We start from the raw sequence: 27,062 nt of genomic DNA on the forward strand, positions 1-27,062 counted from the left end.
CACACACACTGACACACACGCTCGCTACACTGACACCAGCACCACCACAATGACACAGTCAGTTAAGATGGTGAACGAAAATGCCAGTGTGAAAAAACTTTTACGGAAAATGGAAGTAAGTGGCATTGTCAGCAATATTCACAAATACACAGAAGACAGGAGAGTTCAAAAAGTCAGAGCAGAGTTGGAGATAAACACTCTTCATCTGATTCAGGACAAAGACTCTCAGTGGAATACCACAAGGGAATATTCTGGTACCAATATTTTAAATTATATTTTATAAACCACCTTCAAGACCATGTATTTTTATTATACAAAATATATAATGAGGCATAACAGTATAAAATCACAGCATGATTTAAACAAACTCCAAGCTTTGATAGAGAGATGGAATGCGCATTTTATTCTTTCTCTTTTATATCTTTTTTTTTAAATATCATTTCACATTGCTAAATGCAAGGGGATGCTTGCTATCCCATGGCATGCTACCAAAAAGAAATTTCAAGACGAAATTAAAATGTACTAAAGTGACAACACTTACAGTTGCTGTTAATATAGTTGATAGAAGAGTAAAAGTGAGAGACTTTCGAAAGCGAAGCTGCAGAACATGGCAACGAAAACGTGTCCACGAGGGTGCATCGTTTGCGCTTTTGATCTTGGAATTGTCGTTGTTAGATGTTGCATGTGGTTGTGAGGGTAACTTTGGTTAACGGAGTAAAGTCGTCGTTTAGCTTTTTATCTAATTTTTATTTTACTGTCTCATGCAGTGCATCGGTTCCGGATCAAGCCGTGTGAAATCAAGTGAAAAACTTGTCACTGAACGACTGATTTAGGGTCAGAAACACAAGTTGTGAATCGATTTCGATTACAGCTAACACTTGGCTGTTTGACTGCACTGTACTGAAGCTCACCGTCAAAGGTGGGTTTGTGTGTCAATGAGCCTACCTGCCTGTGTGTGTGTGTGTGTGTGTGTGTGTGTGTGTGTGTGCATACATCCATCCCATTCAGACTTTGTGCAAAAATGGTTACACAATCAGGATCCACAGATGTTGCATGTTATACATGAATAATTTTTATGATCTTGATTTGTGTGTACATGTGTTTCATGTTCACAAGCATGCGCACATGTGTGTGTGTGTGTGTGATCCATTAAATGAGTGTGTATGTGCACATGTCTGGGTGTCTTTGTGTGTGTGTATGTGGATCATTAAATGAAGGTGTGTATGTTTGTGTTTGTGTGTGAGTGTGATGTCTTCAAATTCAAGAAAACTTTTACTTTCAGTTTCAAAATCATATAATATCTTATACAAATGGCAAATATCTGTTGAAAATAGTATGACTTTGCAATGCAATTAAGCTATAAGTCAGGCTTCATAGTTAGAAGGTTTCTCAGTGATGGGCATATCAGTGTGATAGGTGGTTTTATCTTTTTTTTTTTTTAGATATATAGATGTATCAGTGTTCTTTGAACAAGTATTCATGCATTTTTGAGAATCTGATGTTATATTCACAATATGAGTGTTGTTATTACAGTTCAGCTAAAAGTATTAAGCAATTCAAAAATTTTCTTGACAGTGATTCAGGATCAATACGAGTTCAAAAATATGACTTTGATGAATAACTATTTTGGCAAATTAGCATGAGAATGCAAACCCTAAAACCAAACTACTGTACCGAGAAGGGGCATGGAAAGGCCGCAAGGCTTAATTTTTGCCTTGAGGACTACGTCTACGTATAATTGTTTTTCATGTTCATTTTGTTGTTTTATTTATAATCCTCCATACACCAAAGGGGGTGAAAGGAAATTAAATCTTGAATCGTGTGTGTGTGTGTGTGTTATGTGTTCAGTGCTAGATATTCCTTGAAATGACCCACTGTTCCTCAGATTAAAATCAAATCGCCATAAATAACAATTGTCTGTGACTGGTGTGAGTATAATGTGTGTGTTGTTTGTTACATACCATCACCAGGCAAGGCCGTGGCCTGATTTGAACAGGAGTGAATGTCAAGGCTAAGTGCCATGTCGGAAAGTCGGCGGCTGAAAGGGGTGAAGGAGGATTCTGTCAGCGTCACCATCAACATGGAGCATTCCAAGACAAAGCCTGACAGCGCTAGGAGCTCAGCTGGGGTTCACCTGCTGTGCCTTGACCTCCAGCACCTGCCGCGAAGTTGGCAATTTATCGGCCTGACCACTGGCACTTTTGCTCTGTTTCTTATCTATGGATATATGCAGGTATGTGTTGTGTCTATCATTTGACGGTAGTGCTTTAGTAGTGAAAGTGAAAGTAAGTCCACAGTTCATTATTCCCTTCCTGAAACGGTTACCGTCTTGAGCATGAGCATGAGATGGAGACCATTACTGGGCATTAGTGTATAAACAACTGCTGAGTTGTTGTTACCGCATTTCAGGATTATCAACACACATGTTTTCATATGCTTTAGTGCAAGAAATCTCTGCTCTTCCTCTGACTGTTACCTTTTGAAAAACTTCCTTGTGTCAATACAAAAACCTATGGTGAACGTTCTTTCTTCTTTGCTGCTCCTCACATCTGGAACAACCTTCCTCATCATATCTGTTCATCTGATTCTATTTCTGCTTTTCGCTCATCACTAAAAACTCATCTATTTAAAACCTATCTGTAAGCACTCTCAGCTTCCTTGTTCTCCAACACCACCCATGTCAGCTCACTTTTGGTGTATGAAGAGTGGGAAAGGGAGAGTGTGTTAGGGGGTGGGGGTGGGGGGGAGGGGTTTTGAGAAAGAGTGGTCATGAATGATTTATGTAACTTGTAAATTTTTTCTTTCACGTAAAGCGCCCTGAGCTCTTAGAGAGAAAGGGTGCTATATAAGTATACATTATTATTTAAAATATTATTATTATTATAATTGATCTTTCATCAATTTGTGTAAACATAACATTTTTTATTAACAAAACAGTATTGTGGGCTAGGTGTGTGTTTATGTCTGTGGAGGGAAAAGGGGATCTGGTTCATGCAACTGGGTGTGTTTCACTGTATGCATAACATGCTTGTGTTCATGGTTGTTTTCTGTTATAAATGGAAACTCAACATGTTTATCATAAACAAGTTCCTGTTTTTGTTCAGTTTACTTTGATCCTGTTTTCTTTCCCTGTCTTTCCCTCTGTGCGTCTGTTAAAAATGAACATGAAAACCCCAACTGTTTCTTTATGAGTTTGGCTGTGTCAGCGTTTTTGTTATACGTCCATGCCAGCATCTGTACTGTGTAAGCATGTGTATGTTTTATGTTTGTGTGTAAAAGAGATGATTTGGGGGGGGGGGGGGGGTTGCACAGTGAACACACCTCAGCATTTCCATGTAGGCATATTTCCTGCATTTTGCTCTTAGATCTTGTGTTTGTATACTTGCATTGGATTACACACACACAAAAAAGTGCATTCACATTCACATGTTCAGACACATATCTTCAGAGAGAGACGTGAGCCAGTGATAAAGAGTCAAATGTGATTATTTCAGGAACTGATTTTTTCAGTCTACAGGAGCAAACAATAAAGAGTCAAATGTGATCATTTCAGGAGCTTGTTTTCAGTCTACAGAAGCGAATGATAAAGAGTCAAATTTGATTATTTCAGGAGCTGATTTTCTGTCTACAGAAGCCAACAACAGAGTCAAATTTGATTATTTCAGGAGCTGATTTTCAGTCTACAGGAGCCAACAGTACAGGGTCAAATATGATCATTTCAGGAGCTGATTTTCAAACTGGAGGGCTTTAAACCCTACGGATGGTACCTGACGCTTGTTCAGTTTGCCTGCTACACCGTCGTTGGCACTGTGGAAATGCAGTTCAAGGAGGACAAGTCACGCAAGTAGGTTCAGGCTCCGTCCATTGTCCTGACTGGTAAAGTTGTGTCACATGTAGCTTTGGTCTTTCAGATTAGATGATAAACTGAGTGAGGTTCTGTGTGCAGTATTTTCACATTAAAGAACAAGCGGCAGCAAATGAGTTGTCCATGGCAAAATTATATAGAAAAATCCACCTTGGTAGTGAAACAAATGCAGTTGTAGACAAAAAAAAAAAAAAAAAGAAGAAGAAGAAGAAGAAAATATGGGTGATGCTGCACTATGGCGATGCACTGTTCCTGGGGAGAGCAGCCTGAATTTCACACAGGAATCTGTTGTGAAAAAGAAAAAAGTATCTCGATACATGTATTGCTGTAATGGTGTACTATATGTATGCCAGTATCTTGTCACGTTGGGTTTCACTGTTTTAAGTGGCGGCATGTCACCTCTCCCCTGGCAGTGGGAGAAGCACATTGCTACATCACAGGCCTACTGTGGTCTGTGTTGTTAAAGTTGCCAGTATTTTCTCCCCCTCCACTAGACCTTAAGTGGTGGTCTGGACGCTAGTCATTCGGATTAGAAGATAAACCAAGGTACCATGTGCATCATGCACTTAGCGCATGTAAAAGAACCCACGGCAACAAAAGGTTTGTCCCTGGCAAAATTATGTAGAAAATTCACTTGGATAGGAAAATAAATATAAAAAAAACTGCATGCAGGAAAAAATAACAAAAAATGGGTGGCGCTGTGAGTGTAGCGACGCGCTCTCCCTTGGGAGAGCAGCCCGAATTTCACACAGAGAAATCTGTTGTGACAAAAAGAGAAATACAATACAATACAATGCAATACAATACAATACTGTTTTCCTTTTCTTTTCTGTATGACATGGACACTGTATATTGGGTGCATTAGTTAATCCATGTAAGTAGACATCCTCCTCACCCAACTCCTTCCCATGGGGGAAAAAAATGTTTGACTTTCTGTTGAGGATGTTACGCATATTGTGCACAGGACCTGAATTTATTACATGGTAGTACACACGCCACTGTGTTTGTTCCAAAGGAGGGTTGGAAATTGAAAATGAAGCTATACCGAAAACAAAAACAAACAAGAGAGGCAAGGCCTTCAAGACTCACTTGTGATACACTTATAAAAAATTTTAAAAAAATAAAAAAAAATCCAAGCTTTTTATGTATTGAGTATAATTTCAAAACATAATGTTTAAGATGAGAAAGATCAGTTTAAAGCAAATTAAGTTCCCTAGCATTAATTACAGAGTAATTTCCCTTTTTTACTGTCTGCACCAAAACGTTTGCAAAATAAATAAAACTTCCATGCTTAGCAAAAGAAGTTCCTGTTTGAACAAAAAATGATAATAATGACTGCTCTTGTTGTTGTGTTGAATATCAGATCAAAGTGCCAAGTTTAGAGAATACAAAAAATATAAATATAACAGTAAATGCAGTTTGCATATAATTAGGCTTCATTTTTTTTTTGTTTGTTTTTTGTGCCCATCCCAGAGGTGCAATATTGTTTTAAACAAGATGACTGGAGGAAAGAACTGAATTTTTCCTATTAGTTGTGTCACGGTAAGCATGTTATTTAAACGTAATTTTATATAGAAAATTTCCTATTTTTATGCCTAATTTGGTGTCAACTGACAAAGTATTTGCAGAGAAAATGTCAATGTTACAGTTTACCACACACACACACACACACACACAACCGAACACCGGGTTAAAACATGGACTCACTTTGTTTACACAAGTGAGTCAAAAAAGCGTCAAAGAACAAAAGAAACCAGCCCATGTATAATTCATGCCTGAGACTGAGAATCTCAAGTGGGCAGTCTGCCAGCCCATCATTGCATACCTACAGCAGTGCAAGTGGTGTGAAGGATACATTATGACTTTTTTTTTCTTTTGCTTTTTGCTGCCCCATCATCTGCACCATTTCAGTGGCATTTCTGCCATGCCGCTCATTCGAAGTTCCCCATACACAGCCACACCTGGGTTTGTCTGTCGCGATCCCAGTGCCATCAGTCCACAGAAAATCATCGATGTTAAGTCACCACACACCAGATGAGACCCTGCACTGCTGTTGAGTCACTTTGGTGACTTCGGTGGTGTTCATAAGTGCATGTTCTGATATAATGTACTTATGATACCACCTACCAAACCCCCTACTGACGACAATAATGGCTTAGTCACAGGATACATTATGATTAGTAAATTACTGTGGTGTCAGATACAGGTCTCAAAAGAAACACTTTGTTTTTTTGGAATCGGGTTCAGAGAAAGTGAAACTTTTGTTTTGAGTCAGAATGTTCTTGCTCAGAATGTCAGCTTGATTTTATTATTTTATTTTTTATATTTTTTTATATCTTTTAATCTTTCAGAATTCCAATGAAAATGTATCTGCTGCTCGCTTTTCTAACGGTGGCAACCATGGGATTGTCCAACACGTCGGTCGGGTATCTCAACTACCCCACCCAGGTGATATTCAAGTGCTGCAAACTGATTCCTGTACTGATTGGGGGCATTCTGATACAGGGTGAGTGGTGGGCTCCATCGTTCTGCCTGTGTAAGGCAGTGTTGGTTTTTCTACCTTGGCTTGTTGAAGGTTCTTCCTGTTTGCTTGTTCTGTAGGGAAAGGGAAAAAACAAACAAAAAACATTATTGAAGAGGAATAATCATATAATTATGACAAAATTAGTTAACAAAGAATGAAGGTTGCATTCAGATGTTCACATGATGAAAATCCCTCTGTGTATGTACACATACATGTTTGTCTTTATGTTAGGAGTTTTATGCTAGAGATATTTTAATACTTATGTAATCCTGTTTTAGTGCAATTGATAAATTTAATGTGTCTGGGCACGCACGCACGTGCATGTGTGTGTGAGTGTGTATGTGTGTGTGTGCATGCGAGTGTGTGTGCGTGCGCACATGTGTGTGTGTGTTTATGTAATGTATGTTTTATGGAATGTATTTCATTTTAATCTAAGCATTATTCACTGATATTTTTAATTGTTTGGTGGATTATGCTTTTTGATTCCGTTCTGTGAACACATTGGATTGAGCTGTTGTAATATTTTTATGCTATGTTGAATTCTAGCTCGATGATGTAAGGCGCTTTGAGCAGCATTAGTATCAGATATCGCGCCATAGAAAAGTTGTGAATTATTACTATTATTATTATTATTATGACTTCCTTTCCACTTTTTCTTTTCTGTTGTCTGTCTGAAGTTCATGTTGTTAGTACTGCATGGTTGACATCATTTATGTGTAAGTCACATATAAATCTTCTTTGTATGCAGATTTAGACAGGTGTAACTTTGAGAAACTGGAAGTGCTTTTTCTTCTGGTTTCAGGGAAGCGGTTCAGTCTGTATGACATCAGTGCGTGTCTGTGTATGAGCATGGGCCTGATTCTGTTCACCTTGGCAGACAGCAGCGTTCAGCCCAACTTCAATTTGTACGGTAACGCACTGTGGACACGTTCGGTTCCCACCTCCGCTTTGGTCTCTTTCTTTCAACTGTTTATTATGAGAGATTGTTATTTTGCTTTCTTTTATGTTGAGGTCTTTTTCTCAGTTCTTTTCTTGTGCTCGTTTTTTATATACTTTATATATATACTTTTCTGGGTTTGTTGTTGTTGTCTGTAGTTATTTTGCATGTTGTTTTTGTTATTTTTTGTGGGTTTTTTTTGGGGGGGTTGGGGGGGGGGGGGAGGATTTAGGAGTTTGCTTTGGGGATTTTCAAATATGTTGACTGTTTAGGAGGGGGAGAGAGGTGGGGTGTTATTAGGCATTTTTGTTTGTTTTTTTTACTTAAATTACATCCAGCCAATACTGAATGTCTAGAATGGGTTTCACAGGCATTACAGTTGGTGATTTGAGTAAGGCAAGGATACCATGATGATGGTCAGTGTATAGAACAAAACTAGGACAGTAGTGGCCAGGTGATGATGATGATGATGATGATTGCGATAATCATGATTTTCATGGTACCAGTAGGGGTAGCAATCAATATGGCGAAGCAAAAAAAAAAAGATGACAGCAATATTATCGGTGGCTGTTGTGTGACAGTGTGTGTTGTGTTTCGTGGCAGGTGTGACACTGATCTCACTGGCGCTGTGTGCGGACGGGGTGATAGGTAACGTGCAGGAGAAGGCGCTCAAACAGCACGGAGCCAGCAACACGGAAATGGTACTGTGTCTCCACACACGTGTTCAACTGCATGCACAAAGGCTTACTTCACCGTCATTCGCTGATACACTTGCATTTTCGCACACTTGCATGAAAGCGAACAGAGAAAATAGTGTGACTGCTTGTTTCAAAGGTTGGGTTTGAAGGATGAAAACGAAACAGATGCTGTTTATGTAGAAAAGAACAGGATTTCAAAACAGTGTGTATTTGTTGACAATGACAGTCTGATGCTCTAAAGTTACCAGAGCATTCACTGGCTTCTTGTCTCAGGAAGACTGCAGGTAGTGTCTGATTTTTTGGAGACTGTGCATGTGATGGTCACACCTTGTTAATTCTTGTCTCCGGTTTATTGTATGATGATGGTGACGTCACTCATAGGACAACAGTGATAGTGATTATGATGATGATCATGATGATAGGACCACAGTGATGATGACAGTGATGATGATGATGATGATGATAAGACCTCAGTAATGATGATGATGATATTGATAATCATGATAATAGGACCACAGTGATGATGATCATGATGATGATATTGATAATGATGATAGGACCACAGTAATGATGATGATGATATTGATAATGATGATGATGATATTGATAATGATGATAGGACCACAGTGATGATGATGATGATAGGACCACAGTGATGGTGATGATGATGATGATGATAGGACCACAGTGATGATGATGATCATAGGACCACAGTGATGATGATGATGATGATGATAGGACCACAGTAATGATGATGATGATATTGATGATAATAATGACAGGTGATGAGGAATTATGATTATGATGACACTGATAAGACTACAGTGACAATGATGATGACGTGATAGGACCACAGTGATGATGATGATGATAATGATGATGATGATGATAGGACAACAGTGATGATGATGATGATGATAGGACCACAGTGATGATGATGATGTTGATAATGATGATGACAGGTGATGAGGAATTATGATTATGATGACAGTTATAGGACCACAGTGACAATGATGATGACAGTGACAGGACCACAGTGATAGGACCACAGTGACAATGATGATGACAGTGATAGGACCACAGTGATAGGACCACAGTGACAATGATGATGACAGTGATAGGACCACAGTGATAGGACCACAGTGACAATGATGATGATGACAGTGATAGGACTACAGTGACCATGATGATGATGACAGTGATAGGACTACAGTGACAATGATGATGGTGGTGACACTGATAGGGCCACAGTGATGATAATGAGAAATGATGATGATGATGATGATAGACCCATTGTCATGGGGATGATGATGAAGATGCAGACGCTGACAGTAAACACGTGCTGGTGTTGCCCAGGTGCTGTTCTCCTACGGACTGGGTTTCTTCTACATTTTGCTGGGGCTGACAGTCACCGGCAGCATCTTCCCTGCCTTCGCCTTCTGTCTACAGGTGTCTGTCTTGCCCTACCCCCCTCCCCCCCCACCCCCTTCCCCATCTCCACACCTCTTTCCTTCACCTTCTGTCTACAGGTGTCTGTCTTACTCTACCCCCCTCCCCCTTCCCCATCTCCACCCCTCTTTCCTTCACCTTCTGTCTACAGGTGTCTGTCTTACTCTACCCCCCTCCCCCTTCCCCATCTCCACCCCTCTTTCCTTCACCTTCTGTCTACAGGTGCCTGTCTTTCTCTCCCCCCCCACCCCCCCATCTCCACCCCCCCTTTCCTTCACCTTCTGTCTGCAGGTGTCTGTCTTACTCTACCCCCCACCCCCCCATCTCCACCCCTCTTTCCTTCACCTTCTGTCTACAGGTGTCTGTCTTACTCTACCCCCCCCATCCCCCCATCTCCACCCCTCTTTCCTTCACCTTCTGTCTACAGGTGTCTGTCTTACTCTACCCCCCCATCCCCCCATCTCCACCCCTCTTTCCTTCACCTTCTGTCTACAGGTGACTGTCTTACTCTACCCCCCCCCCCCATCTCCACCCCTCATTCCTTCACCTTCTGTCTACAGGTGTCTGTCTTACTCTACCCCCACCCCCATCTCCACCCCTCTTTCCTTCACCTTCTGTCTACAGGTGTCTGTCTTACTCTACCCCCCCCCCCCCCCCATCTCCACCCCTCTTTCCTTCACCTTCTGTCTACAGGTGTCTGTCTTACTCTACCCTCCCCCCCCCCCCCCCCGCCCCCATCTCCACCCCTCTTTCCTTCACCTTCTGTCTACAGGTGTCTGTCTTACTCTACCCCCACCCCCACCCCCCATCTCCACCCCTCTTTCCTTCACCTTCTGTCTACAGGTGTCTGTCTTACTCTACCCCCACCCCCACCCACCATCTCCACACCTCTTTCCTTCACCTTCTGTCTACAGGTGTCTGTCTTACTCTACCCCCACCCCCACCCCCCATCTCCACCCCTCTTTCCTTCACCTTCTGTCTACAGGTGTCTGCCTTACTCCCCCCCCCCCATCTCCACCCCTCTTTCCTTCACCTTCTGTCTACAGGTGTCTGTCTTACTCCCCCTCCCCCCCCATCTCCACCCCTCATTCCTTCACCTTCTGTCTACAGGTGTCTGTCTTACTCTACCCCCTCCCCCCCATCTCCACCCCTCTTTCCTTCACCTTCTGTCTACAGGTGTCTGTCTTACTCTACCCCCACCCCCACCCCCCATCTCCACCCCTCTTTCCTTCACCTTCTGTCTACAGGTGTCTGCCTTACTCCCCCCCCCCCCCATCTCCACCCCTCTTTCCTTCACCTTCTGTCTACAGGTGTCTGTCTTACTCTACCCCCACCCCCACCCACCATCTCCACACCTCTTTCCTTCACCTTCTGTCTACAGGTGTCTGCCTTACTCCCCCCCCCCCATCTCCACCCCTCTTTCCTTCACCTTCTGTCTACAGGTGTCTGCCTTACTCCCCCCCCCCCATCTCCACCCCTCATTCCTTCACCTTCTGTCTACAGGTGTCTGTCTTACTCTACCCCCCCCCCCATCTCCACCCCTCTTTCCTTCACCTTCTGTCTACAGGTGTCTGTCTTACTCTCCCCCCCCCCCCCCCATCTCCACCCCTCTTTCCTTCACCTTCTGTCTACAGGTGTCTGTCTTACTCTACCCCCCTCCCCCTTCCCTATCTCCACCCCTCATTCCTTCACCTTCTGTCTACAGGTGTCTGTCTTACTCTACCCCCCCCCCCCCATCTCCACCCCTCTTTCCTTCACCTTCTGTCTACAGGTGTCTGTCTTACTCTACCCCCCTCCCCCTTCCCCATCTCCACCCCTCTTTTCTTCACCTTCTGTCTACAGGTGTCTGTCTTACTCTACCCCCCTCCCCCTTCCCTATCTCCACCCCTCATTCCTTCACCTTCTGTCTACAGGTGTCTGTCTTACTCTACCCCCCCCCCCCCCCATCTCCACCCCTCTTTTCTTCACCTTCTGTCTACAGGTGTCTGTCTTACTCTACCCCCCACCCCACCCCCCATCTCCACCCCTCTTTCCTTCACCTTCTGTCTACAGGTGTCTGTCTTACTCTACCCCTCCCACCCCATCTCCACCCCTCTTTCCTTCACTTTCTGTCTACAGGTGTCTGTCTTACTCTACCCCCCTCCCCCTTCCCCATCTCCACCCCTCATTCCTTCACCTTCTGTCTACAGGTGTCTGTCTTACTCCCCACCCTCCCCCCACCCCCACCCCACCCCCCATATCAACTCCTGTTTCCCTTGCTTCACCTCCTGTCTGCAGTTGTCTGTTTTTCTGTACCTGTATATCTGTATGAGTGTCAGGGTGTTAATCAGGCTGAAGAATTTGCACATGTTCAAGAAAATCTCGGGGTTACTCTCCTATGTTTGTCTTAAGAGATGTTGCATGTTTCATGTAAGAAAACAAACAAACAAACAACAACAGCAACAACAGCAACAACAAAATATATATATATATATAGTGCAGATCTTCTTCGTAATTTCAATTTTCATCTGATGTAATTATTAACTGTGAAAATGAAAGAGGGCGATAACCAGCGGGACAAAGGGGAGGTTACCTACTTCCGGGAGGTTATCGGCCGTAGTTTCGTCTGCTCCGCATAGGCGGATAGTAGTTTGCACAGGACAGGAATGTCAGACCCCTGCCGGAGTCTGCACTAGTTGGGTCACGGTAAGTATGTTATTTAAACGTAATTTTAGATAGAAAATTTCCTTTTAGAGATTTGCTTCTTCTTCTACTACCAAAAAATAAAGGAAAGATCTGGAAAATGCAACAAATGGATGACAAACTTGTGTTTAAAAAGAGAGTTTTCAGTGCAGTGATTGTAGTCGAAATGGAAGTGAAGTCTGGTATGTTTTATAATTATAATCAAATTATGTTTCTTAATTCTTTCTGTTTTTACATTAAGAATACTATTTATTACCTGCAGTGTGTGGATGTATGTATGAAACGGTGTATGTGATATTTTTTTACATTTGTATCTTCGTAATATTCGTAAAAGCTGTTGTTGACTTTTACAGTTATGGTCCTCATGTTGTTTACTTGTCTATGTTGTGATAATGCACCTGACCAAGTTTCTCTAGTTGGAGATAATAAAGTTATTCTTATCTTATCTTAATGTAGTTGTTTTGTACATGAAAACTCAAGGACTGCTGCTTCACTTTGAAATACCAGTTTGAAAAGAAACAAAAATATTTTCCCCATTTTTAGTGGTAATATGTTGTTCTGTTGGTTTTTTTTTTTATTAATATGTTGAAATACCAGTTTGAAAAAAAACAAATTTTTTTTCCCCATTTTTAGTGGTAATATGTTGTTGTTGTTTTTATTAATATGTTGTTTCTGTTTGTCACAGTACCCTGTAGAGACATACGGCTATGCAGTGATCCTTTCCTTGACTGGTTACCTGGGAGTGAACATTGTTCTGACATTGGTGAAAAGTTATGGCGCTCTGATAGCCGTCACTGGTGAGCTCTTTCACAGTGTGTAGTGTGGGGGTGGGTGTTTCATGGCGAGTGGTTCAACGCTGTGTCAAGTGGTATGGACGTGTGAATGTTTTCTTGGTTAGTGCTTTCCAGAATGTGGTGTAGAACTGGGTGTTTCATGGTTAGTTAGTTTTCTGCTTGCAGTATAGAAGTGAGAGTTTCACGGTGAGTACTTTACAGTATATAGAACAGATGTAGATGGTTAGTAGTTTACTGCTTGTCGTATAGAAGTGAGTGTTCCATGGTGAGTACTTTACAGTATGTAGAATAGATGTGGATGTGTCATGGTGAGTGCTTTATAATATGTAGAACAGGAGTGGATGTTTCACAGTGAGTACTTCACAGTATGTAGAATAATTGTGGATGGTTCATGGTGAGTAGATTACAAGTATGTGGAACAGTAATGAGTGTTTCATGCTGAGCTGTTTACAGTGTGTGAAATTCTTCTTCTTCTGCGTTCACTCGTATGCACACGAGTGGGCTTTTACGTGTATGACCGTTTTTACCCCACCATGTAGGCAGCCATACTCTGTTTTCGGGGTGTGCATGCTGGGTATGTTCTTGTTTCCATAACCCACCGAACGCTGACATGGATTACAGGATCTTTAACGTGCGTATTTGATCTTCTGCTTGCATATACACACGAAGGGGGTTCAGGCACTAGCAGGTCTGCACATATGTTGACCTGGGAGATCGGAAAAATCTCCACCCTTTACCCACCAGGCGCCGTCACCGTGATTCGAACCTGGGACCCTCAGATTGACAGTCCAACGCTTTAACCACTCGGCTATTGAGCCCGTCTAGTGTGTGAAATAAGAGTGAGTGTTTCACGATGAGTACTGTACAGAGTGTGGTGTGTGTCCATCGAGATCGATGATGACCATCGTTGTCATCCAGCTGGGGGATGGGGGGAGGGTGGTGGTGGGGTGGGGGGGAGGATGCTTATGAATCTATCTGTGAATGCGCAGATGGCTGAATAGTCCAATCTGCGCACGAAATGTTCGCTGACAGTTGGGGAAGACAAAGACAGGCATACCATTGTCAAGGAGCTTGTTTGCCCGTGACTTTCTGGCCTGCCTCTTCTGAACAGCTGCAGCAGTCCTGTTGGCCTCGCACAACTTGGCGCCTTTGCGCACAGCAGCACGCCATTTGTCACGGTCCACTGCAGATTCCTCCCAGGAGTCAGGGTTGATATCAAACGCTTTCAGAGAGACTTTCAGAGTATCTCTGAAGCGCTTCTTCTGACCTCCGTGTGATCTCTTCCCTTGTTGCAGCTCGCCATAGAAAAGCCTTTTGGGCAGCCGATGGTCTGGCATGCGCGCCACGTGTCCAGCCCAGCGAAGCTGGCACTGCATCAGGATGGTGAAGATGCTGGGAAGGGTGGCTTTTGCGAGCACCTCTGTGTCTGGGGTCTTGTCTTGCCACTTGATGTTCAGTAGCTTCCTGAGGCATGTTGTGTGGAAGTGGTTCAGCTTCTTGGCATGTCGTTGGTACACTGTCCAAGTTTCGCAGGCGTACAGTAGTGTGGGGAGAACTACTGCTCTGTAGACCTTTAGCTTGGTCTCAAGACTAATGCCTCTTCTGTTCCAGACATTTGCACTGAGTCTACCAAAAGTTGTGCTTGCTCTTGCAATCCTGACGTTCACTTCATCGTCGATGGTCGCATTTCGTGACAGTGTGCTGCCAAGGTATGTGAACCGCTCCACCGCACTGAGTCTCTGACCGTTGACTGTGATGTTGGGCTCAACGTAGGGTTTCCCTGGGGCTGGCTGATGGAGAACTTCAGTTTTCCTCGTGCTGATGGTAAGGCCGAAGTTCCTGCTGGCAGTGGCAAACTTGTCAATGCTGAGTTGCATGTCAGCTTCAGATCCAGCGTTGAGGGCACAATCATCAGCAAACAAAAAGTCTCTGATGATGTCTGTCATGACCTTCGTTTTTGCTTGAAGCCTTCTGAGGTTAAACAACTTACCATCTGTTCGGTACTTTAGGCCGATTCCAACATCGCCATCTCTGAAGGCATCAGTAAGCATTGCAGAGAACATGAGGCTGAACAGCGTTGGAGCCAGGACGCAGCCTTGCTTGACACCATTTGTGACAGCAAAAGGAGCAGATGTTTCGCCTTTGTCCTGGACTCGAGCCTGCATGCCTTCATGGAATTGGCTGACCAAGGAAATAAATTTCCGAGGGCATCCGTACTTGGCCATGATCTTCCACAGTCCCTCTCTACTCACAGTGTCGAAGGCCTTAGTGAGGTCGACATAGGTGGAGAACAGATCAGCATTTTGCTCCTGACATTTCTCTTGCAGCTGCCTTGCAGCAAAACCATGTCGGTGGTTCCGCGCTCTTTCCGGAATCCACATTGGCTCTCAGGCAAATGACCTTGGTCAAGGTGTGCTGTGAGGCGGTTTAGTAGGATCCTGGCAAGTATCTTGCCTGCGATGGAGAGCAAGGAAATGCCCCGATGGTTATCACAGGCTTGCCGGTTCCCCTTTCGCTTGTACAAGTGAATGATAGATGCATCTTTGAAATCCTGGGGAATCGTCTCTTCTTTCCACATGAGTGAGTACAGCTGATGAAGCTTCTCAGTCAGCACAGTGCCTCCATCCTTGTAGACCTCTGCTGGTATGGAGTCTGAGCCAGGTGCTTTGCCACTGGATAGCAGACGAATTGCTTTCTGGGTCTCAAGAGGTGTTGGCGGATCGTCCAGTGCTTCGTTGATGGGGACTTGTGGGAGACGGTCTATGGCTTCATCATTTATGGAGGAAGGGCGATTTAAGACACTGTTGAAGTGCTCAGCCCAGCGTTCGAGAATTTTCTCCTTCTCAGTGATCAAGGTATTCCCATCTGCACTGAGGAGGGGGGATGATCCTGAGGATGTGGGGCCATAGACTTCTTTTAAGGCATCATAGAACCTCTTCATATCGTGCCTGTCAGCATATCCCTGGATCTCATCAGCTTTGTCACTCAGCCACTTATCCTGCATCTGGCGTAACTTTTGCTGAACAGTCCTGCGGATGGCATCGTACACATCCTTTTTTGATGTGGACTTTGGGTTGCTCAGGTAGGCTTGATGCAGACGGCGTTTCTCATCCAGAAGCTGCTTGATTTCATCACAGTTTTCATCAAACCAGTCTTTGTGCTTTCTGGACATGGGTCCCAGGGTCTCTGAAGCTGTACTATAGATCAGCTCACGCAGGGTCCTCCAGTCAGACTCCACATTCTGGTTGTCCAGAGAGGCGGATTCCAGACGATCTTCCAGCAGCTCCACAAAGGACTGTTTGATGGTGATGTTTTTCAGCTTAGCGATGTTGAGCCGTTTTGGAGCCTTCTGGCCTTGGGGGCGTCTCTTGGGCTGGATTCGAATATTCAGCTTCGAGACTACAAGGCGATGGTCTGTCCAACACTCGGCGCCGCACATGGTCTTTGTTACACGTACATCTTGCCTATCCCTTTTCCTGACGATGACATAATCGATGAGATGCCAATGCTTTGAGCGAGGGTGCATCCATGACGTCCTGTTACGGGTAGGGAGGCAGAAAACTGTGTTGGTTATCAGCAGTTCGTGCTCTGCACAGGTCTGAAGCAAAAGCAATCCATTTGGGTTGCAGTGGCCCACACCGTGCTTTCCAATCACTCCATCCCAGGAGATGTAGTCAGAGCCAACTCTAGCATTGAAGTCCCCAAGAATGATGAGCTTGTCTGCTTTAGGGATAGCAGCAATGACAGAGTGAAGGTCCTCGTAGAACTTCGCCTTCACTTCATCCGGGTTGGTCATGGTTGGGGCGTAGGCACTGACAATGGTGAGGTGCTTCTGGCCAGATGCCAGTGGGAGTTTCATGGTCATAAGCCTATCGTTGACTCCCTTTGGGATTCCAGCTAGCTTGCTGACAAGTGCTGTTTTTACTGCAAAACCAACGCCAGCCTCACGTCGCTCTTCGCTTCCTCGTCCACTCCAGAAGAAGGTGTAACCAGATCCCCGTTCACAGAGCTCGCCTTCACCTGCAAGCCGAGTCTCACTCAAGGCTGCGATGTCAATGTTGTATCTGGCGAGTTCGGATGCAACTAGTGCCGTTCTTCTTTGGGGTCTGTCCGCGTTATCTCTGTCCAGGAGAGTCCTTATGTTCCAAGCACCAATGGTGAGAGGAACGATCCTTGTTTTTTTCTTTTCTTTCTTGTTGTTTCGACCGCTGATGTAGGGTCCCCGCCAGCCACGGTATGCTGGCCAGGGTGATATGGAGCAGGCAATTTTTAGGGCACCTTTTCTAGCCCCTTCCTCATGCCAGGGAGGTGAGCAGTGCATTCCTAAAGAGGGCTGCTCAGACGCTCAGACGGCTGCCGAGCTCCATCGCTGCTCCTGTCGACGAAGAACGACCCTATGGCCTGAGCCGCCTGCGTGCAGGTCTGCGACTGCGACTGCCAGTGTACCCACACCTGTCGTTTCGTCGCTCGCCTGTCGCCACAGGACTTGGGGGTGATGAAATGATGAAGGATGAAAGGTCATTTTGGATGACTGATGACTTGCGCGATGAGTTTGTTTAAAGTGAAGAGGAGTTGCGCAACGTCAACCTCACTCTCTCGTCCGGGTCCACCAATTTCCAGTGGCAAGACTAAGTCGAGACGACTGGAGGATGAGCACGGATGCAGTGGATGACCAAGATATCCTTTCGGTGTCTCATCTTGCTCTCTGCACTCCACAGTGCGTTGCTGTAACCGCCTTCCTCTCCGTTGAACCGATAGGTTTCTTCCGCAGATTCTGCCGGATCCAGACTTCGCATGCATGGGTAGACACACCCCGGGGGCCAACTGCGTGTGGCATGCACACAGCACAGTGGAGCTAGATGGCCGTCGGTGGCTCTCCTGAGCCAACGCCCTTTTATGGATCTCCATAAGGGTGTCTAGCCACCCGCCTCACCAGTCCCGGAAGGGAGCGGTGGGAGTGCCGGTTTACTCGCCGGCAACCCGACCCTGAACAGGTTGTACTGGATTACAGGTTACCAGTAGCAGATCAAATGACCTGACCTGTACAGAGTGTAGAATAGTAGTGGATGCTCAGTGGTAAGAATTGGGCATTTCACGGTGAGGAGTTTTGAGCAGCATGTGGTGTAGAAGTGATCAGTTAACTGGTGAGTTGTTGGTAATCTGTGGTACATATGTTGACCCCGAGTATGTCTCTCGTTTTGAAAAGATGGATAATGGAAATAATGAATGGTAAGGAGTGGCACGATATGTGGTTTCCTCTTGTATTCAATGCAGGCAACAAAAGTTGCTCAGAGTTGACATGTATTTGGATTTGTATTTCTTTTTATCACAACATATTACTCTGTGTGAAATTCGGGCTGCTCTCCCCAGGGAGAGCGCGTCGCTACACTACAGCGCCACCCATTTTTTTTGTATTTTTTCCTGCGTGCAGTTTTATTGGTTTTTCCTATCGAAGTGGATTTTTCTACAGAATTTTGCCAGGAACAACCCTTTTGTTGCCGTGGGTTCTTTTACGTGCGCTAATAGCTATTTGGTCAGTGGATGGCAGTGGGCACTTGACAATGATAGCTGACTGTAGAGTTCACCAATGGGAAGTTCATAGATAAACAGTGTATGGAAGACATGGTCCTTGATACAACATCCATCACTTTTCATGGTTTTCACATAATATGTGTGCTTGAGTGCGGGCATGCATAAAACAGGAGAGAAAAAAAAAACAAGTTTAATGTCAATGCTTTTATGTGTTCACATGATAGAGAGAAAAAACCCAAACAGTTTAATGTCAATGCTTTTATGTGTTCACATGATAGAGAGAACAGTTTAATGTCCATGCTTTTATGTGTTCACATAATAGAAAAAAACAACAACAACAGTTTAATGTCACTGCTTGTATTCTTCACATAATAGAAAAAAAAAGAACTCAGTATATTGTTACTGTTGTTATGTGTTCACATGAGTGAGTGTGTTTGTGTTTTCAGTGACAACATGCCGAAAAGCTGTGACAATTATTCTGTCTTTCCTGTTCTTCACGAAACCCTTCACCTATCAGTAAGTATCATTCAGGAGGATCTTTTGATCTGCTGTCCTGTGTCTGTGTGTCTGTGTCAGGAGGTAGACTTTGTGTCTGCCTCGCTCATGCTAGGAATACAAACATGTGTGCATACTTTACTAGATCCTGCCAGCTCACATTTGTATTGTTAACATGTGACAAAAAAACAACAACAACATACAAATGCAAATACACACCTACATGCACATGTGTGTATATCTGTAGATAGACAGGTTCACTCTGTCATACACTAATGACTTAGGACTTTTTGTATTATTAGGACTGATGAATGCCTATATAATGATAATAATAATGACAGTGATAATGATATAATACTTATATGGAACAAATTCCCTATAGAACTAATATGGACCAAATTTCCGATATAGTTGGCTCTAAACACCTCCCATGAAACAGTACATACACAATAGTGTGTATTGGCATCAAATCAAATCAAATTATGGTGCTTAGAGCCTCGCCGACCACAAAGTCAAGGGTAAAAAAAACAAAACAATAAAAACTAGTCACCGCTTTAAGCTTTCCACTCAAAGTTTAAAAACCTTCCATAGTTTAAAACCTTCAAATCTGATTAAAAATGTTGCATATTGGCATACCACACCACCTGAAGGCATATGAGAAGAAAACAGCAACATAGATACACCAAAACATTGCCACTTTGGCATGCACACACATGCACAGAACACGCACACACAGGCAGACATACACACTCACGCACGCACACTCACGCACACACACTCACTTTCCATGGAGACTTTATTGGAGGGGGGAGAACAGGAATGGGGGATGACTATGCTTCGTCAGATCCACAGGCCTTGTTGAACAAGTTGCCCCCCATAGGTTTTTTTTTAGGGGGCAGAGTTGGTGAGCAACGGAAATACAGAGGAACAGAATTCCAGACAACAGGATCTTGACACTGAAAGGCCCTTTGACCGTATGTCTTTGAAGAGACTTTGTGAGGACTCGAAGAAGCTTTTCTCCAGAAGATCTGAGAGATTTGGGAAGGTGAAAATAAGTCAGGTGGGAGAGATCCTTCTAAGAGACGACAAGCTAATTTGCCAATTTTGTACTGAATTTTGTACTGGATGGGTAAACAATGCAGCTGACATAAGAGAGGGATAACATAACATGGTCCTTTCAGGGGAATACCCTTCAGAGCACAAGTCTGTCGTGCTCCTCTTTGACTTAATGTAGTTGTTGAGTTGTGTGTGACACTGTGTGTGAATCCCACAGGTACGTGTGGACAGGGCTTAATGTAGTGGTTGAGTTGTGTGTGACACTGTGTGTGAATCCCACAGGTACGTGTGGACAGGGCTTAATGTAGTCGTTGAGTTGTGTGTGACACTGTGTGTGAATCCCACAGGTACGTGTGGACAGGGCTTAATGTAGTGGTTGAGTTGTGTGTGACACTGTGTGTGAATCCCACAGGTACATGTGGTCGGGGCTTAATGTGGTGGTTGAGTTGTGTGTGACACTGTGTGTGAATCCCACAGGTACGTGTAGACAGGGCTTAATGTAGTCGTTGAGTTGTGTGTGACACTGTGTGTGAATCCCACAGGTACGTGTGGTCAGGGCTTAATGTTGTCGTTGAGTTGTGTGTGACACTGAATCCCACAAGTACATGTGGACAGGGCTTAATGTAGTTCTTGAGTTGTGTGTGACACTGTGTGTGAATCCCACAGGTACGTGTGGTCAGGGCTTAATGTAGTCATAGAATTGTGTGTGACACTGTGTTTGATTCCCACAGGTATGTATGGTCAGGGCTGATAGTGGTTCTGGGCATCTACCTCAACCTGTACAGCAAGAACAGACAGGTGTTTGACGCTTCCATCGACAGCGCCCTGCGGCGAGTGGGACTGCGCCAGCGACACAAGCCGACAGCGGCAGAAAGCATCGTCTGATGGCTGTGCTGTGGGCCTTGTTGCTGTGTGGCCCGGTGTTGTGACGCAGAGTGGGGTTAAAGCTCTCACTGGTTCAGTCATGAACCATCAGTGGTTAACTTGCCACAGTGTTGAGTTACTGACTTGTTTCCCTTCGAAGGAGAGGAAGCGATGACCTCGGAAATTTCGATCATGAGTCATCAGTGGTAAACTCACCAGAGTGCTTGGTGACTAACTCTGGTTTCCCTTCAAGGGAGACGTAGCATTAATCTCAGAAGTTTTGTCACTCTCTGTTCTGGACTTATTGTGGGTTCTTTTCTCTCTTTTCGTAAAGGTAATATTTTATTTTATGTCATTTATTCGTCTTTTTTTTTTCATACTATTTTGATTTATCTGTTCATTAATTCAATAACTTATCCATTTATTTACTTCTATATTTTATTTTACTTTTTTTTTTTCCCCTATTGGCCTGACTAAGTGCATTGGGTTACGCTGCTGGTCAGGCATCTACTTACCAGATGTGGAGTAGTGTATGGATTAGTCCAAGTGCATTGACGCCTCCTTGAGTAACTGAACTGAACTAAACTGAACATATAGATAACAAAAGGTAGGGCATACTTGTATAAATTGTCATGAAGGTGTGAAAAATACGGCAACATGTATTTATATTGTATAATTATACATACAACAGAAAGAGGAAAGACACTACGTGGAGAAAGAACAACAGCAATAGCACACTCAGAGCAACAAAAAAAACAAAACAAAAAAAACAACCCACATCAAGCAAACAAACAACAACAAAAAAATATACACCAAATAAGTGAAAAAACGAAACAACAGTTGACGGTATGAACGTTCATTTCCACAACTTTGGAAGAGGAGGATCTGCATTTATATTGCTACATATTACTGCACATTCTGATACTGTTTGTATCTGCACAAGATTCAGCGCTATATAAATACTATCATTATTTATTATTGTTATTATTTTGTGGGATAACTGATATGATCTCTTTGGTTGCTTCAGTCCAAGTGATATAAAAACAGTATAAACAACTAATTGGGAGAAAGTGTCGTGGGATTCGTATCCTTGGTTATCTATGCCAGTGGCATGCAGAAAGAAAACATTTTGTCCATGAACGTAGGTATGACAGATATTTTTGCACTGTGCCTTAACCCTTTGAGCCCTGAGTTCCTGAGCAATTTTAACCCTTCTGCCTGAGCTCCTGAGCCAAAATTTGCAAATAATTGGTATTAAACCCTTTGAGCCCTGACCACCGCTTTACCGGTGGCAGAGAAAAATGACATAATGCCCAGCCAGCGGTTGAGCGGTGCGTAAACACTTGAAGCGTGCAGTCTCAACCTGGCCTGTCAGGGCAGAAATCAGGGACAAAACATGCGAGAAAACAACTGTACACAACGCAGCAAGTAATTGATATGCTTGATGATTTATTGGAAGTAGAGTATGACAATGATTACTCTGATAGTGAGGTGGAATTCGAATCGGATGATTTTGCTACAGATAGTGATGTTGAAAATGAATCTGAGCATGCAGTATCAGTTGATCAAAGGAGGCATGTCAGATTGAGACTCTGCACACTTCATGGTAGAAATCGATCTTTTTTATCCAAAGCACATGTACAAAACACAGTGAAAAGGCGCGGCAATGTTAGTACTATGTTCACTGACGTCAGAATATTACGGTTTTTCTGATTGGCTCTTCAATATAAGTCAACCAATAGCAAAACACGACACAAGTGTTTACGCACCGCTCAACCGGTGGCCAGGCATTATGCCACCCCTCCCCACCACTGGTAAAGCGGTGGTCAGGGCTGAAAGGGTTAATTTGACACCCCCCCCAAAAAAAAATGCTTCCCATGATGGGGTAGTACTGTCCATTCAGCACCTGTAGATGTAAGATTGTGGATGAAGGGTCAGAACATCAGGGTGGATCGACAGGCGCAATAGCCGAGTGGTTAAAGAGTTGGACTTTCAGTCTGAGGGTCCCGGGTTCGAATCACGGTGACGGCGCCTGGTGGGTAAAGGGTGGAGATTTTTACGATTTCCCAGGTCAGCATATGTGCAGACCTGTTAGTGCCTGAACCCCCTTCGTGTGTAAACGCATGCAGAAGATCTGTAATCCATGTCAGCATTCGGTGGGTTATGGAAGCAAGAACATACCCAGCATGCACACCTCCGAAAGCGGAGTATGGCTGCCTACATGGCGGGGTAAAAACGGTCATACACGTAAAAGCCCACTCGTGTACATGCGAGTGAACGTGGGAGTTGCAGCCCACGAATGCAGAAGAAGAAGAATCAGGGTGGATCCCCTTATCCAAGGTGAAAGCTGTTTGGGGGATACGTTACTGGACTGGGTGAGGTAAGCGTGTGATAAAATCCTGGGTCATATCTTTTTGGGGGACAAGTCCCACATATGTGGAAGGGTTTCTATGGTGATCTCCATGATCTCCATGATATGTGATGCTGACTTTTGTCTGCTGTACTCATGTACAGGTCATGTTGGGGTTTGAAACAGGTTTATGTTTTACTGTGTTGAAAAAATTGTGGGGGTTATTTATTGTTTTTTTGTTTGTTTTTTTATGGTCATGTACATTGATTTAAGGGACAATGCTCGTATATGTGTCTTTGCATATGAACTGTGATGTATGTATGAGCGCATATGTATCTGTGTGTATGTGTGTGTGTGTGTGTGTTTTATATTAATCATTCACGGCATGTATGTGATATTGATAGCAAAATCTTTATTACCCATGTTGCTTAACGCCTACAATATATTGTCTGCATTGAATAAGACATTGTTTTTAAAATCGGAGGCATTGTGTTTTGTTTGTGGGCTTTAATGTTTATTTGTATTTTTTTGTTGTTGATATTTGGGTTTACCTGTGATGAACTGCACAAACTGGTTTGTTGCTGTATCAAAAGAGAGGAAAAAACAGGGGAAGGGGAAGTGCAGGGTGAATAATACATTCATCTGAAAAGTGAAGGGTTCTGATTTTTGAGTATGCTGAATTGTATGAATGTATGTCTGTCAGGTTCATTTTAGTACTGTTTCACCCCGTGATATACTTTGTGGAAAAGATTACTGACAGTAGTTTAGAAAACAACAGCAGTGATCTTGTTTTCCACCTGTGATCAACCTTTGTGCAAACCTGGTGTGGAGATATTCTGTGTGTGTGTGTGTGTGTGTGTGTGTTTTGTTTTGTCTTTCATAAGAAGCGGTTAAGAAGCTTAACTACCAAAACAGTGTCTGTGAGGGTCTGGGTTTGACTCCCCTTTCCTTGAGTTTGACTGGGAAATCAGACTGAGCGTACAGTCATCAGGATAAGACAATAAACTGAGGTCCCACGTCCAGCACACATTTCATGCACAGAAATATAACCCATGGCAACCTAAGTGTTGTCGTCTGGCAAAATTCTGTTGAAGAAATCCACTCGGATACAAGTGATAGGTTCACAAATATATATACACATGCTGTCACGGCCTGACTAATGTGTTGGGTTTATGCTGCTGTCAAGTGTCTGTCCAGCAGATGTTGTGTAGGTGATATGGATTTGTTTGAACACAGTGACACCTCTTGAGAAACTGAAATTGCTGTTTAATGAAAAAGTTGTTTTTTGTGTACATTTGCTCGACAAAGGGAATCTCGAAATGTGGACAAAGGGCTGTCTCGGTATCCATTCTGGCTGCAAGGTGACCCATGGCAAGGAGACAGTATTGGTGTGAGGTGACTCACAACTTGACAAAGAGATGCTAAGAAAAACGAATTATAGCAGTTAACGATCCAGCTTGAAAATGCAGTGTTTGACTGTTGTTGGTGTCAAAGGGAGAGAAGCAGCCACAAACGACAGAAAGACAGACTGGCAAGGCGGTGAAACGGGGAAAAGCAGGACTGAATCACCAGGGCTGGGTTTTGTGAGTGGTCTTCGCTGCACTTTGTTCAGCATTAAGAATTCTCCCAAGTCTTTCATAATTCCACAGACTTAGGAAAATTCCTGACACTAAGTAAACTTGGCACTGTTAACTCTCTCCATACGAACGGCGAAAGAGACGACGTTAACAGCGTTTCACCCCGTTTACCATCATCAAATTATTGCAAGCGGAAGGCTCTTATACTGAATAGGTGAATGTTGACAAAGAATACCACAATTCTGACGACGGAAGCTAAAGGTTGGGTCATTCAGACACCCACTGGACATCCGAGGGGTCTGTGTAGAGGAGAAGAGAGGACTGGCCGTACTGAGTGAGTTAAAGATCGCTTATGTTACTCAGCTCAGGAGTTGTGCAGACTGCTGTGAACCGTCCAGTGGACAGGTAGATGCACTCAGCACTAAAGGGAGAAAAGATTGCTGATTGGTTGAGCAGGACCTGGCTGAGGGTTGTCTTGGTACTGCACTAGCCATGAAGTTTGGCCAGCAGGGCTGTAGCTTCCTGCAGATAGTCACATGAAATATACTTAGCCAAACAGCATTTTAGAGGAGCTCCCCTTTTCCTGTTTCTGGTGGTGGTGGTTCTATTGAGTGGTGTTTTCTGTGTGTGAATGCATACAGCGTGCTATGGATTAATTCTTTTCTCAGTTCATGAAATATATTCCTGGGTGCAAAGAGTGATGAAAATGCCAGCAGTAAAAGATGTGGTCCCTCTCTCAGCCCTTTTAAATCTGCTTTTGTCCCCTTTTTGTCTTTTGATGAATTTTTATCTATTTATTTTCGTATAAGTGAAATGTTATCATTGTTTGAAATGTGACACGTTTGCAGGGTTTTGTGAACTTTGAGAAGTCCTATAATTTTAATCATCTGTCTGTCTACCTCAGTTTTATATAGTTATATTCACTGCTTTTTTTGGTCATTTGTCTCATAAATTATCATTTGATTTCCCTTTCTGTGTTACGAAATCTCATATTTTTGTTGTTCTGTTTTTTTCATTTTAGAATTAGAATTGTGTTTTTCAGGAATGTTTTTTTTTTTTAAGAAAGTGTAAAAACAGAATTTCACAGATAATACTTTTCCAAAGTTCTTTTTTTTTTTTTATTCTTTCTTCCATGGTTTTAATCAAGTGAAAAACTTGACAAGGAACAGATGATTTGTTGGTTTTATCATTAAAATAGTTCCTCACATATCATGTTTACTTTTGGAAGGATATTTTTGTCTTAATTTCAAATTAAGTACATCAGTCATGATAATCACATCAAACTAAAGGAATGATAACATGTTCTTGCCCTTTTATTTCAGCCAAGGTTGAAATAAATTATCATACTGCTGATAATTATATTATAAAATCAAAACAATGATCAAGGTTAAAATATATTGAACAAGAGAGGCGAGGCCTTCAAGACTCACTTGTGATACACTTTAAAAAAAATCCAAGCTTTTTATGTATTGAGTATAATTTCAAAATGTAATGTTTAAGATGAGAAAGATCAGTTTAAAGCAAATTAAGTCCCCTAGTATTAATTACAGAGTAATTTCCCTTTTTTACTATCTGCACCAAAACGTTTGCAAAATAAATAAAACTTCCATGCTTAGCAAAAGAAGTTCCTGTTTGAACAAAAAATGATAATAATGACTGCTCTTGTTGTTGTGTCAGAATATCAGATCAAAGTGCCAAGTTTAGAGAATACAAAAAATATATTGTTTTAAACAAGATGACTGGAAAGAACTGAATTTTTCCTATTTTTATGCCTAATTTGGTGTCAACTGACAAAGTATTTGCAGAGAAAATGTCAATGTTAAAGTTTACCACGGACACACAGACAAACACACAGACAACTGAACACTGGGTTAAAACATAGACTCACTTTGTTTACACAAGTGAGTCAAAAATACATTCAGTGCTATTTTTAACAAGAAGCCAGTTAATTTTAAGTGCTGTATACAATTCTGCAGGTTTCTGTTTAATTTTGATTTATTTTAAATCTTTCTTCTTTTTTTTTTTCTTCTTTTTTTAATTTTGCATTTTTACAAGTTCTTTCCACTAGACAGATAATATCCCCGCCTCCTGGAAATCCTGTACAAAAAATACCTTATTTCTATCATTCTGGCTTATTCTTTTCTTTCTGCTGTCTCTTCCTTTCTTAGTTTCCTTGTTGGTCCATTCACTTACATAATAATTTTTCCAGAAAGCCAAGAACATTTTCCTGGATGTATCT

At 42.9% G+C, this 27,062-nt stretch overlaps 1 protein-coding gene across 1 annotated transcript; it reads left to right on the top strand.

Annotated features, from left to right (window-relative positions):
- The first annotated feature begins 614 nt into the window (after positions 1–614).
- On the top strand, positions 615–25,935 carry LOC143295024 (adenosine 3'-phospho 5'-phosphosulfate transporter 2-like). Its single transcript, XM_076606564.1, has 10 exons — positions 615–919; positions 1,971–2,233; positions 3,723–3,844; positions 6,217–6,371; positions 7,192–7,299; positions 7,930–8,027; positions 9,381–9,473; positions 12,841–12,952; positions 18,928–18,997; positions 20,764–25,935. Exons 2-10 carry the CDS (start codon positions 2,003–2,005, stop codon positions 20,915–20,917), a joined length of 1,143 nt encoding a protein of 380 aa, XP_076462679.1. The 5' UTR covers positions 615–919; positions 1,971–2,002; the 3' UTR covers positions 20,918–25,935.
- Positions 25,936–27,062: the final 1,127 nt, after the last annotated feature.

Source organism: Babylonia areolata, chromosome 20 (assembly GCF_041734735.1).
Source record: "Babylonia areolata isolate BAREFJ2019XMU chromosome 20, ASM4173473v1, whole genome shotgun sequence".
Classification (NCBI taxonomy): Eukaryota; Metazoa; Mollusca; class Gastropoda; order Neogastropoda; family Buccinidae; genus Babylonia; species Babylonia areolata.

What these genes read in the sequence shown, in the direction of transcription:
- LOC143295024 (XM_076606564.1), top strand. Translation starts at nt 2,003, where the DNA reads ATGTCAAGGCTAAGTGCCATGTCGGAAAGTCGGCGGCTGAAAGGGGTG. An exon ending in AAGGAGGACAAGTCACGCAA is followed by an intron (nt 3,845 to 6,216) that starts GTAGGTTCAGGC and finishes TTAATCTTTCAG; the next exon opens with AATTCCAATGAAAATGTATC. An exon ending in GCCCAACTTCAATTTGTACG is followed by an intron (nt 7,300 to 7,929) that starts GTAACGCACTGT and finishes GTTTCGTGGCAG; the next exon opens with GTGTGACACTGATCTCACTG.